At 36.3% G+C, this 14,297-nt stretch overlaps 1 protein-coding gene across 2 annotated transcripts in view; it reads right to left on the bottom strand.

Annotated features, from left to right (window-relative positions):
* The window catches only part of IPO8 (importin 8), a 74,196-nt gene that overhangs the window by 20,351 nt on the left and 39,548 nt on the right, over window positions 1-14,297 (bottom strand). For both annotated transcript variants that reach the window (XM_063075234.1, XM_063075236.1), the window contains exon 20: window positions 12,358-12,453. In XM_063075234.1, the coding sequence (XP_062931304.1) occupies window positions 12,358-12,453 (96 nt within the window). The remainder of the gene's footprint in view (window positions 1-12,357; window positions 12,454-14,297) is intronic.

Below are 14,297 nucleotides of genomic sequence, written 5' to 3'. Positions count from 1 at the left end.
TAAATAGACAAAAAGAAATCCTACAGCAGTGCCAGGAAATCTTCCTTTTTAAGTGCAGATTACAGTTAGTTGAAGATTGTTCTTTAAGAATCTACATTCAAAAGGTGGCAATAATCCAAATATGGACTCAGCCATTTCCACGTTTAAGGTAAAATGACTACAGTGAAATTATTCTTTGACAACAAATTGGAAATAAATAAATGAGACTGAGACTAAGTATGATGTAATCAGAATGTCTCTTGAGAAAGAAAATTCCTGTTGGTATAAGTGAAAGATGAAAAAGACTGAAGAAAAAAATGGTGGATACTGCACATTAAAATAAAATCATCTGACTGATTCTAAAGTGCGATACTGATAAACTAATTTTATTTTATTACAAGTATTTCCTGACAGTTATTTTCACTTAAAAGGGATGGGCTGAAATGATTTGTATAAAATACAATTCTGAGGTCTTAATATAAGCCCCTTTAAAAATTAAAGTTTAAAAATGAAGTTTTCAAGTAGAAATTTAAGAGTTAAATTTACTGTTTTCTTTAGTAGGACAAACTATATATGCACATCAAGATCAGCAGAATACTAGTCTTATTTAGGATGACATAGTAAATCAAAACACATGACTATAAGTGGTACTTTTAAGACTGATTTTACAAAGAGATAACTAGTTTGATTAACTCTATATTAATTTCTTGTCATTTTGATACAGAGTATTCTGTGTTCTGATTTGACAGCAAAACACATATATTAGCTACATCAAAAATTATTACCATGGTCAAATAATTAGTTGTAGATCAATAAAGCCACAAGAAAACGTAAACTAAATTGGAAAAGTTCTGTGAGATGTTTTAAAACTAAAGTTTCATTTCAACGAATATGTACTATTGCATGCAAAGCCATTACAAATGAAAAGCAACCCTGAAGTTTTAAAACTAGTGAAACTGAAATTATCTGTTTACATTATATTAAAACAAAATCGATTATGGGGACTGGTTGGACAAACTATGTAAATCCAGAAATAGAGCCCTATGCAGCTGCAAAAGGAATGCTGGGTATCTCTGGTCAAAGATGAAACAACTTTGTGTACTTGAAATATATTGAAACACATCAAGTAAATTTGAATCTAAGCTCATAACTATACTAAAATAAATAATAATAACAATAACAATAATAGGAATAATAATAATAAAACACATAGCTGGTCATCTTTGGAGGATTTTTCCTGGGAGAAATATACACCATCACCTATGAAGTATACTTACCAAAAAAGTCAAACCTGAATCTGACCCAATCTCTAATCTCACAAACTTTTTGAAGTACCCTCACATACAAATCTAACAACAGAGCCCCTAAATATATGAAGCGAAAATGAACAGAACTAAAGGGAAAAACAGACAATTCCACAATAACAGTTAAAGATTTCAATACCTCGTTTTCAATAATGGATAGAACAATCAGGTAGAAGATCAGCAAGGAAATACAAGATTTAACATTGTAAACCAACTAGACCTCACAAACATCTATAGAACACACCCAACAACAGTAGAATATACATTATTCTCAAATGCACACAGACTATAAATGAGGCAGTAAAACAAGCCTCAACATATTTAAAAGGAATGAAATCAAAGTATGTTCTCTAATCACAATGAAGTTAAATTAGAAATCAATAACAGAAAGAATTTTGAGAATTCACAAATATGTGGAAATTAAACAACACACTACTAAATAACCAATGGGTCCAGAACAAATCACAAGGGAATTTAGAAAACATTTTGAGATGAATGAAAATAAACACATACCAAAACTTATGGAATTTAGCTAAATCAGTGCTTAGAAGGGAAATTATAGCTGTAGATGCTTATATTACAGAAGAAAAAATATCTCGAGTTAATAACCTAAACTTCTACCCTAAAACACTGGAAAAAGAACATCAAATTAAACTCAAATCAAGCAGAAGGGAAAAAATAAAGACTAGAGTGGAAACTAATGAAATGGAAAATAGATAACAAAACAAAAAGTTGCTTCTTTGAAAAGATCAACAAAACTGACAAACCTTTAGCTTGACTAACCAAGAAAAAAAGAGAAAACTCTAATTATTAAAATGAGGAATAAAATAGGGTCATTACTATGGACCTTATAGAAACAAAAAGAAATATAAGGAAATACTATGAACAACCACATGCCAACAAATTAGATAACTTAGATGTAATGAACAAATTCCTAGAAAGATGCTAATTACTGAAATTGAGTTTTTAAAAATTAAAAATAAGAATAGACCTATAACAAAGAGATTGAATTAGTAATTTGAAAACTACCCACAAAGAAAATACCAGGCCCACATGGCTTCATGCTAAATTCTACCAAACAGTTAAATAAGAATACCAATCATTCACAAACTGTTCAAAAAAATAGAAGAGAAATGAACACTTCCCAAACTCCTTCTGAGGCCAGCATTACTCTGATACCAAAGCCAGACAAAGAAATCACAAGACGAGAAAAGTAGAAATCCTTAACTTTTAGGAATACAGACCCAAAAATACTTTATAAAAAATATTATCAAACAATCTAGAAATATACAAAAAGGATCATATTCTATGGCCAAGTGGGATTTATATCAAGAATGCAATGTTGATTTAACATCTGAAAATCAATTAATACAATACACTACACATCAATAGAATAAAGGATTAAAAACCACATGATCATCTCAATAGATGCAGAAAAAAGCATTTGACAAAACTCAACACCCCTTCATAAGAGCACTCAACAAATTTGCAATAGCAAAGATCTTCCTTAACCTGATAAAAGGCATCTATGAAAAACCCACAGCTAACATCAGACTTAATGGTGAAAGACTGAATATGTTCCCCCGTAAGACCAGTAGTAAGATGTCTACTCTCATCACATGTATTCAACATTGTACTTGCAATTTTGCCACAACAACCTTGCCATAGCAATTAGCCAAGAAAAATAAATAAAAGGCACCCAAATTGGAAAGGTAAAACTCTATTTGCAGTTCATATGACCTTGTATATAGAAAATCTTACAGAATCTACTATTAAAACTAATAAACAAGTTCAGCAAGGTTGCAAGATACCACTTAAGCACACAAAACACAATTGTATTTCGATACAGTGGCAATAAACCAGAAAATGAAATTAAGAATTCCATTTACAACAGCATCAAAAAGAAGAAAATACTTAGAAATATTTTAAGAATAAAATTGTAAAACTTATACTCTGATCAAATTACCAAATGTTGAGAGAAATTAAAGATGACATAAATAAAAAGTACGTCCCATAATCAGAGATTATAAGACTAAATACTCTTAAAATGTTAATACTTCCCAAACTGATCTACAGATTCAGTGCAATGCCTATCACAATCCCAGCTGGCTTCTTTACTGAAATTGATAAGTTGATCCTAAAACTCATATGGAAATTCAGAGGGCTTTGAACAGCCAATACAATCTTACAAAAGAACTAAGTTGGAGGATTCAAACTTCCCAATTTCAAAACTTACTACATTAACAATAGTAATAAAGACAATGCAGTACTGGTATAAGAATTTAAAAAAATAAGTAAATCAGATAGAATGAGGATCAAAAAAAAAAAAAAAAAAAACCCTCACATTTATGATCAATTGATTTGACAAGAGTACCAAGGCAACTCAATAGGGAAAAAATGGTCTTTTCAACAAATGGTGCTGAAACAACTTGATATCCACATGCAAAAAAATAATTTTGGATTCCTTCCTCACACCATATAAAAATTAACTCAAAATGGATCAAACTCCTAAATATAAGAACTAAAACTCTTAGAAGAAAATGGGTAAATCTTTGTGATCTTGGATTTAGCAATGTTTCTTAAATATGACACCAACCACAGCAATAAAAGAAAATTATGAATTGGACATCATCAAAATTAAAAACTGTTGTGCTTCAAAGGATACCATCAAGAATGTAAAAAGACAACCCACAAATTGCAAGAAAATTTTTGCAAATCACATCTGATTAGGGACTTTAAGCTAGAATACATAGTTAACTCCAACTCAATAATAAATAGACAAACACCACAATTAAAAGTAAGCAAAGGATCCAACTAAATATTTCTCAAGAAAAAGATATACAAAAGGCCAATCAGCAGGTGAAAAAATGAAAACCACAATGAGATAGCAGTTTATATGCCCACTAGAACGACTATCACAAAAAAGACAAAATAAGTGTGGATGAGGACATGGAGAAACTGGAACCCTCATTCACTGCTGGTAAGAACGGAAAATGGTTCAGCTGCTTTAGAAACAGTTTGACAGTTCCTCAAATGATTAAACAAGGAGTTACCATATAATCCAGCAATTCCATTGCTAGGAAATGATATGTCCACACAAATATTTGTACACAAATGTACATAACAGCTTTACTCACGATAGCCAAAATGTTGAAATAACCCAAACGTACAACTGATTTATAAATAAAATAAATGTCATATATCCATATGATGGAATATTATTCAGCAATAAAAAGAAATAAAGTACTGATACACACTACCACAAAGATAAACCTTATATTAAGTGAAAGAAGCCAGTCACAAAGGACCACATATGATTCCATTTATATGAAATGTCCAGAATAGGCAAATCTATAGACTGAAAGTACCTTAGTGGTTGTCTCTGGCTGGGGGCAGTGTTGGGGAAAAGAAGGAGTGACTTAATGGGTATAAAGAGTTTTCATTGGAGGGGGTGATGAAATGTTCTAAAATCGTGGTAATAGTTGCAAAATTCTGTCAATACACTAAAAATCATTGAAGTATATACTTTAAATGGATGAAATGTATGGTATATGAATTACATCTCAATAAAGCTGCTATAAAAAATACATGGAGCAAAAATTACAGAACTGAAAGAAAAAAGAAATTTATAATTTTACTTGAATGCTTCAACACTTTTTTCTTAGTAATTGAACATCATACCACAATAGTATCCAATATCGAATTAATTTTGTAAAAACATAAATTTATACCTTATAAAAAATATAAGGTATAAAGCAGCACTTTTTGTTTATTTATTTTTTTTTTACTTTTATTTTGTCAATATACATTGTGGTTGATTATTGTTGCCCCTTACCAAAAACTCCCTCCCTCCTCCCTCTTCTCCCTCCCCCCCAACAATGTCCTTTCTGTTTCCTTGTCATATCAACTTCAAGTAATTATGGTTGTTATATCTTCTTCCCCCCCCCCTTTTTTTTTTTTTTTGTGTGTGTGTGTGTGTGTGTGTGTGAATTCATATATTAATTTTTAGCTCCCACCAATAAGTGAGAACATGTGGTATTTCTCTATCTGTGCCTGACTCGTTTCACTTAATATAATTCTCTCAAGGTCCATCCATGTTGTTGCAAATGGCAGTATTTCATTTGTTTTTATAACTGAGTAGAATTCCATTGTGTAGATTTACCACATTTTCCGTATCCACTCATCCGATGATGGACATTTGGGCTGGTTCCAACTCTTGGCTATTGTAAAGAGTGCTGCAATGAACATTGGGGAATAGGTATACCGTCGACTTGATGATTTCCATTCCTCTGGGTATATTCCCAGCAGTAGCATAGCTGGGTCATATGGTAGATCTATCTGCAATTGTTTGAGGAACCTCCATACCATTTTCCATAGAGGCTGCACCATTTTGCAGTCCCACCAACAATGTATCGGAGTTCCTTTTTCTCCGCAACCTCACCAGCATTTATCGTTCAGAGTCTGTTGGATTTTAGCCATCCTAACTGGGGTTAGATGGTATCTCAGTGTGGTTTTGATTTGCATTTCCCGGATACTGAGTGATGCTGAGCATTTTTTCATATGTCTGTTGGCCATTTGTATATCTTCCTTAGAGAAATGTCTACTTAGCTCTTTTGCCCAATTTTTAATTGGGTTGCTTGTTCTTTTCTTGTAAAGCTGTTGGAGCTCCTTATATATTCTGGATATTAATCCTTTGTCAGATGTATATTTTGCAAATATTTTCTCCCACTCTGTTGGTTGTCTTTTAACTCTGTTAATTGTTTCTTTTGCTGCGCAGAAGCTTTTTAGGTTGATATAATCCCGTTTGTTTATTTTTCCTTTGGTTGCCCGTGCTTTTGGGGTCGTATTCATGAAGTCTGTGTCCAGTCCTATTTCCTGAAGTGTTTCTCCTATGTTTTCTTTAAGAAGTTTTATTGTTTCAGGGCATATAATTAAATACTTAATTCATTTTGAGTTGATTTTAGTATATGGTGAGAGGTATGGGTCTAGTTTCATTCTCCTGCATACAGATATCCAGTACTCCCAGCACCATTTGCTGAAGAGGCAGTCCCTTCCCCCAGTGAATAGGCTTGGTGCCTTTGTCAAAGATCAAATGGCAGTAAGTGTGTGGGTTGATTTCTGGATTCTCTATTCTATTCCATTGATCAGTGTGTCTGTTTTTATGCCAGTACCATACTGTTTTGGTTATTATAGCTTTGTAGTATAGCTTAAAGTCAGGTAGGGTTATGCCTCCAGCTTTATTTTTTTTTGCTCAGCATTGCTTTGGCTACACGTGGTCTTTTATTATTCCAAATAAATGTCTGGATAGTTCTTTCCATTTCTGAGAAAAATGTCATTGGAATTTTGATGGGGATTGCATTGAATTTGTAGATCACTTTGGGTAGTATGGACATTTTCACTATATTGATTCTTCCAATCCAAGAGTATGGGATATCTTTCCATCTTCTTGTATCCTCTCTAATTTCTCTCAGCAGTGGTTTGTAGTTCTCATTATAGAGATTTTTCACATCCTTGGTTAACTCAATTCCTAAGTATTTTATTTTTTTGGTGGCTATTGTAAATGGGCAGGCTTTCTTGATTTCTCGTTCTGCAGGTTCACTATTGGAGAAAAGAAATGCTACTGATTTTTGTGTGTTGATTTTGTATCCTGCTACTGTGCTGAAATCATTTATCTATTCCAAGAGTTTTTTTGTAGAGGTTTTAGGCTGTTCGATATATAGGATCATGTCATCTGCAAACAGGGACAGTTTGACTTCATCTTTTCCAATCTGGATGCCCTTTATTTCCTTCTCTTCTCTGATTGCTCTGGCTAGTACTTCCAACACTGTGTTGAATAGGAGTGATGAGAGTGGGCATCCTTGTCTAGTTCCTGTTCTTAAAGGAAAAGCTCTCAGCTTTTCCCAATTCAGGATGATATTGGCAGTGGGTTTGTCATATATGGCTTTAATTATGTTGAGATACTTTCCCTCTATACCTAACTTATAGAGGGTCTTTGTCATGAATGAGTGCTGAATTTTGTCAAATGCTTTTTCAGCATCTATAGAGATGATCATATGGCCCTTGTGTTTGACTTTATTAATATGGTGTATCGCATTTATTGATTTGCGTATGTTGAACCAACCTTGCATCCCTGGGATGAATCCCACTTGATCGTGATGAATAATTTTACGTATGTGTTGCTGTATTCTGTTTGCTAGTATTTTAGTGAGGACTTTTGCATCTATATTCATCAAGGATATCGGCCTGTAGTTTTCTTTTTTGGTTATATCTTTACCTGGTTTTGGTATCAGGATGATGTTTGCTTCATAGAATGAGTTTGGGAGATTTGCGTCTATTTCAATCTTTTGGAATAGTTTGTAAAGAATTGGTGTCAATTCCTCTTTGAATGTTTGGTAAAATTCTGCTGTGAATCCATCTGGTCCTGGTCTTTTCTTTGTTGGGAGCCTTCTGATAACAGCTTCCATCTCCTTTATTATTATTGGTCTGTTCAGATTTTCTACATCTTCATGGCTCAGTTTTGGGAGCTTGTGTGTGTCCAGAAATTTATCCATTTCCTCCAGATTTTCAAATTTGTTGGCGGATAGTTGTTTATAGTAGTCTCGAATGATTCCTTGTATTTCAGATGATTCAGTTGTAATATCACCTTTTTCATTTCTAATTTTTGTTATCTGAATCTTCTCTCTTCTTTTTTTTGTTAGCCATGCTAATGGTTTGTCAATTTTATTTATCTTTTCAAAAAACCAACTTTGTGATTCACTGATCTTTTGTATTGTTTTTTGGGTTTCAATTTCATTCAGTTCTGCTCTGATCTTAATGATTTCTTTCCGTCTGCTAACTTTAGGTTTGGATTGTTCTTGTTTTTCTAATTCTTTAAGGTGAAGTGTTAGGTTATTCACTTGCCATCTTTCCATTCTTCTGAAGTGAGCATTTAATGCAATATATTTCCCCCTTAATACTGCTTTTGCAGTATCCCACAGGTTTTGGTATGATGTATCATTATTTTCATTAGTTGCAATAAATTTTTTGATTTCCTGCTTGATTTCTTCTTGGACCCATATGTCATTAAGTAGAACGCTGTTTAATTTCCATGTGTTTGTATAGTTTCCAGAGTTTCGTTTGTTACTAATTTCTAGTTTTAATCCATTGTGGTCTGAGAAAATACATGGGATAATTACAATTTTTTTTTAATTTATTGAGACTTGATTTGTGACCTAATATGTGATCTATCCTGGAGAATGATCCATGTGCTGATGAGAAGAATGAATATTCTGAGGTTGTTTGATGGAATGTTCTGTAGATATCTGCCAATTCCAATTGGTCTAGAGTTTTGTTTCGATCTTGTGTTTCTCTACTGATTCTTTGCCTAGATGATCTGTCTAATATGGACAGTGAGGTGTTCAGGTCCCCTGCTATTATGGTATTAGTGTCTATTTCCTTCTTTAGGTCTAATAGAGTTTGTTTTATAAATCTCGCTGCTCCAACATTGGGTGCGTACATATTTATGATTGTTATGTCTTCTTGATGGATCAGTCCTTTTATCATTAAGTAGTGTCCCTCATTGTCTCTTTTTATGGTTTTTAGTTTAAAGTCTACTTTGTCAGATATAAGAATAGCTACTCCAGCTCGTTTTTCTTTTCTGTTTGCATGGCAAATCTTTTTCCATCCTTTCACTCTTTGTCTATGTGAATCTTTATGGGTGAGGTGGGTCTCTTGTAGGCAGCATATAGTTGGGTCCTCCTTTTTAATCCAGTCAGCCAGTTTGTGTCTTTTGATTGGGGAATTTAAGCCTTTTACATTAAGAGTTGTTATTGAAAGGTGTTGATTTATTCCTAGCATTTTATTGGTTGTTTGGTTGTCTTAGGTGTCTTTTGTTCCTTGCTTTCTGATTTACTGTTTGGTTTCTGTGTTTGTTGGTTCCTTAGATTGTAGATAGCCTTTTTGTTTGTTTGTTTTCTCTTCATGAATGCCATTTTTATTATACTAGTGGGTTTTGATTTTTCTTGGGTTTTTATGGCAGTAGTAGTTATTTTTCACGTACCAAACCTAGTACTCCCTTGAGAATTTCTTGTAACGGTGGTCGTGTGGTGGTGAGCTCCTGCAGTTTTTATTTGTCTGAGAACTTCATTTCGGAAGTATAGCCTTGCAGGGTAGAGTATTCTTGGCTGGCAATCTTTGTCTTTTAGTATTTTGAAAATATCATCCCATTCCTTTCTAGCTTTTAGGGTTTGTGATGAAAAGTCTGATGTTAGCCTGATTGGGGCTCCCTTATAGGTGATTTGACACTTCTCTCTTGCAGCTTTTAATATTCTCTCTTTGTCTTTGAGTTTTGCCAATTTGACTATAACATGTCTTGGAGAAGGCCTTTTTGGGTTGAATACGTTTGGAGATCGTTGAGCTTCCTGGATGTGAAGATCTATGATTTTTCCTATACCTGGGAAGTTTTCTGCCATTATTTTGTTGAATATGTTTTCAATGCAATCTCCGTTTTCCTCCCCTTCTGGAATACCCATGACTCAGATATTTGAGCGCCTAAGGTTGTCTGATATCTCTCTCAGATTTTCTTCAATGTCTTTGATTCTTTTTTCTTTTTTTTTTTGTCTGCTTGTGTTATTTCAAACAGCCCATCTTCAAGTTCAGAGGTTCTCTCTTCAACTTCGACAAGCCTGCTGGTTAAACTCTCCGTTGTGTTTTTTATTTCGTTGAATAACTTCTTCCGTTCAGCAAGTACTGCTACATTTTTTTTTTCAGGACATTGATTTCCTTGTACATTTCCTCTTTCAGATCCTGTATACTTTTCCTCTTTTCATCATGATGTCTAGCTGAGTTTTCTTGTATCTCATTCAGTTTCCTTAGAATTATCACTCGGAATTCCTTGTCAGACATTTCAAACGCTTCTTGTTCTATAGGATCTAGAGTTTGAGATTTATTAACTTTTGGTGGTGTACTTTCTTGATTTTTTATATTTCTGGTATCTTTTTTTGATGTTTATTCATTGTGGCAGGGGGTTTCACAGTCCACCAGTTTGAGACTCTTGACTAACTAAGATGTTGCTGTGGTTGCCAATTCGGTATGGTACTTCCGTGACTGCTCAGCTGGCCTCTAGTGCCTTGTGTGTGTGGTTGCCTCGGGTCTTAGGCCTCTCCGGGGAGCCACCTCTCTGGTCAGCTTGGACTCGGCTGGGCTGCTGGATCACGGGGCCATCCCACAGGATGTGTGGTCTCTGCTGAGCTTCCACTTCCCATGCAGGACTTCTCCCTGTTCCGTGCACTCTGGCCCGGGCTGTTCGATCACGCAGTGGCAACCCCACAGGGTGTGTGGTTTCTGTCGAGTCTCCGCCTCCCTAGCCAGATGTCTCCCCGCTCTGTGCGCACTGGGCTGGGCTGGGACGTGTCTTCTGTAGCCCTCATCTATCAGCTGGGCCTTCAAGACCCTGCTCGACACCGCCTTGCCCAGGAAGTCTACCAGGTTTCTGCTAGGCGCAGACAACCGGTCGCTCTGGGTGCCTTTGTAGCACTGTGTAGATCTTTCTCGGGACTTATCACCTTCCTCTTGGTATCACGGTTATTTGTGTACTTGTCTTATCTCCCACACCAGAGCGTGAGCGCCTCGGAGGAGGAGCCCGCAGCACACTGTTCACCTTTGAATCCCCCGTCGCGGACCGAGTCCGGTGCCCGCCCGCAGTCAGCTCTACAGCAGGTTCAAGCGAATTCAGGAACTCTCCGACCACATTATTCCTAACCAGAAATTGGTTAGGCGTTTTTCCGAACTGGTGGCCACAGAGATGGTATCTGCCTCCCGGTAACAGGAAGTTTACCGGGGGCTGGAGCCCAGGGTGCGGTGGAGTGACAGTCGGCCCAGCCCGTACTTCCTTGCCCTCCTGACGCTGGCCAGAGACGCCCCACGCCACCAGCCCCGCCAGAGAACCGTGGAGGGAGTGGGAGGGGAGGCCGGCCCGCAAGCCCCGGGAAGCCCCGCACCATGGCAAGCAAGTGGGAAGGCTCAGTGAGGAGCCGAGCCGGGCCGGAGCCGCCACCACCTGAGAAAATTAAGGCTACCTCATGGCTGGTGAGTGGCCTGGTGGGGCAGGCGGAAGCCAGGCGGGCGTCCGCCCCCAGAGCAGGGCCGGGCCGGGGGTCACTCACGGGGCTGTGCCAGATCGGGCGGCTCCCTCTCTGCCTCTGTGTCGTCACCGTCCCCGTTCTCAGCGGCCGCCGCCTCAGGCTGCTCACTCAGTCCCGTGGCGCGGCTCGGGCACTCCCAGGAATCTTCTTTTATGCCGGCCTGAAACCTCGAATCCTGAATAGGACAGCTGGCCACCTTCAGCACGGCCCCGGCCTCAGGGATCCTGGCAGCATCAACAGCAGCCCCAGCACCATGTTCCCTGTTTAGAGACTCGCTTTTGCAGCTAAGAAATAGTTCTTTTACTGCTCCACACTTCAAAGCTCTTGCCTGTAAATGAGGCAACCTCTCCTGCCGAGGGCAAAGTGGCAGTCAGCCCCCACGACTGGCCACCAGCAGCAGTCCTCCCTTAAGAGATGGCAAGAGGAAGGTTCACAAATTTCCTGGCTGCCTGAGGCCCAGTGGCCGCCTTTTCCACCTCAGCTACTCCGCGCCAACCGCCGCAGCCACCGCCGCCACCGCCATCCTAAATCAACACTTTTTAAATTGGTCAAGAGAAACTTTTTCTTTTTTCTTTTTTTCACAGAATCTTAATTTCTGGGTAGAAAAGATATCTTGGAGTATTTAAATAGCATACACAAAAGTAAAGTCAACATGCATACCTCTGGGACTCCAACTGAGTAGAATTTACATATTATTTTCCTTCATTATTTTATTGATAGCCCTTACATTACTGCACATTTTTCTGTGCATCCCTTTCTCAGCTGGAATGCAAGGTACAATTTCCAAATTGCATGGCTATTTTTCTTTGTTATTTAAATAGAACTTGCACCAAAAAGTACAAACCAAAGGCTATATTTTTAATTTTCCATCATAATACTCATATAAACAAAATGTCAATCAGACATGTAAATTTTAAACGTGAACATCAAGTAAGATGCTTTCCAGACATTACCTGATCAATTCCCCTTCCTTTGCACTGAAGAATGATGACTTCGAGAAGTTTGGCTGCATGACATTCTGCATCTTCTCCTGCATCCCCACATAGTACCTGCAGTAATAACAATTTGGCTCAACAGTGAGTGACACTGCATTGAGTTTAATCAAGGCTATGTGAAGCAAATATCCCATATAATTTCAGCCACGAAAATTATAGCTTTACAAGTTTACCTTGCCTACCCAAAGAAGGAAGGTTAAAATAAAGTCCATCTATCTTCTCCATCTACTCTAATTCCTTATAGGTAATAATTCACTTATTTGACTTTGGATTAACGAAGTAAGCTCCATGAGTTACTTATCCATATAAATGAAGTTTCCATTTAAAGGCATCAAAACAAAGCGATAAGATGAAATCAAAAGAAAACCAAACAACCTTTTTAAACAACAAAACTTTTTATTTTTATGTTCATTTTGAATTCTTGTTCACATGCACCCATTTTTTTCCTAATAACCATATTACACACCTTTCTATTTCCCTACATGGACTTCATAATTAGAAATGCTTTCCATGGACATTATAATCATTTAGGATGACAGCATACGAACATAACAAAGTTACCAGACTGTTCCCCAATTGCAATTCTATATTTTCAGTACTATAAATAACTACAATGCACCTGTGTATACATAAAATTTGGAATATGATTGCCTTATATAACAAGATTCCCAGAAAAAAAAGATTACTAGAGTAGAGCATGTTATATTAGAAATTAAAAGAGATGGAGAAATTAATAAGGGTCCAAACACAAGACATAAGAAAAAGAACAGACTTAAACAAAAGAAAAAGAAATAAATGTGAGAGCAGAAATTTAAAATATAGACTAAAAGATGAAAGAGAGAGAAATCCAAAGCAAATTCATTGAAAAGACTTAATGAAGTAGACAACTTTTGCCAAAATTATTTTTAAAAAGTAATGAAAGCAAAATTTTAAAATATTAGGAATGAAAGAGACATAAATACAGACAAATGAAAGATTAGAAATAAGAGAATACTATTGAGAATACTATCCTCTATGTTTTTGAAAACTTAGGTGAATTGGATAATTTCTTAGAAAAATATAATTTCAGAAAACCAAATTATAAAGAAATTCCAGATAAAGATGACAGATTCAACACTCCCACTTAATTTCATTTCCTGCCAAAGGCCATGAAAATGACAGTAAGGAGGTTTTAAAGGCATATATCCACAAAGACAGAGAAAAGGAAAGAGATACAGCAATAAAAATTTTGGAAGCTGGAAAACAGTGAGCTGAATCATAAGGAGACAGCAGGCAAAACCAAAAATCAACACTATTTACATAAATTTGAAATTTTACCTCTAGGGCAGTATATCAAGATCTAGCTTCTAAATGTGAATGGACGCTGGAACCAAAATGCCTTGGTTCAAAAATCTCAGCTCTACCACTTATTAGCTGTGTTTTTAGAAAAGCTATTTAACCTCTGTTTCTTACTGTCCCAATCTATACAATGAGGATAATAGTACCTATCTCATGGGATTATACGATACAAAAAAGGAAAAAAAAAAAATCACTCCCTTTTTACAAAATTGCATTTACTTAAGGGTTTGTTTTGTTTTTGTTTGCCAAAAAGAAAAGGAACAAAATATATCCTGTAATTTAAAAAATGGGATCTGGAGCCAGACTGCCTGGGTTCAAGTTGGGCTCTAACACCTGGTAGCTATGTGACCTAGAACAATTTACTAAACTTTGGGCAAGAAATTACGACTCAGTTCCTCACTGATAAAAATATGATACCTTCCTGATAATTTCACTAAGATTAAATAAGTTAATATATATATAGTGCTTAAGAAATATCTGGACTACAATAAGAATTCAATTAATATTACCTAGAATTAAATCAAGAATATGCTGCTCGATAAGTGTAAGGACATCATTAT

This window comes from Cynocephalus volans, chromosome 12 (assembly GCF_027409185.1).
Source record: "Cynocephalus volans isolate mCynVol1 chromosome 12, mCynVol1.pri, whole genome shotgun sequence".
In the NCBI taxonomy this organism is placed as follows: domain Eukaryota; kingdom Metazoa; phylum Chordata; class Mammalia; order Dermoptera; family Cynocephalidae; genus Cynocephalus; species Cynocephalus volans.
The sequence above is the reverse complement of the archived record's forward strand: the minus strand, read 5'-3'. Positions and strand labels throughout refer to the sequence as shown.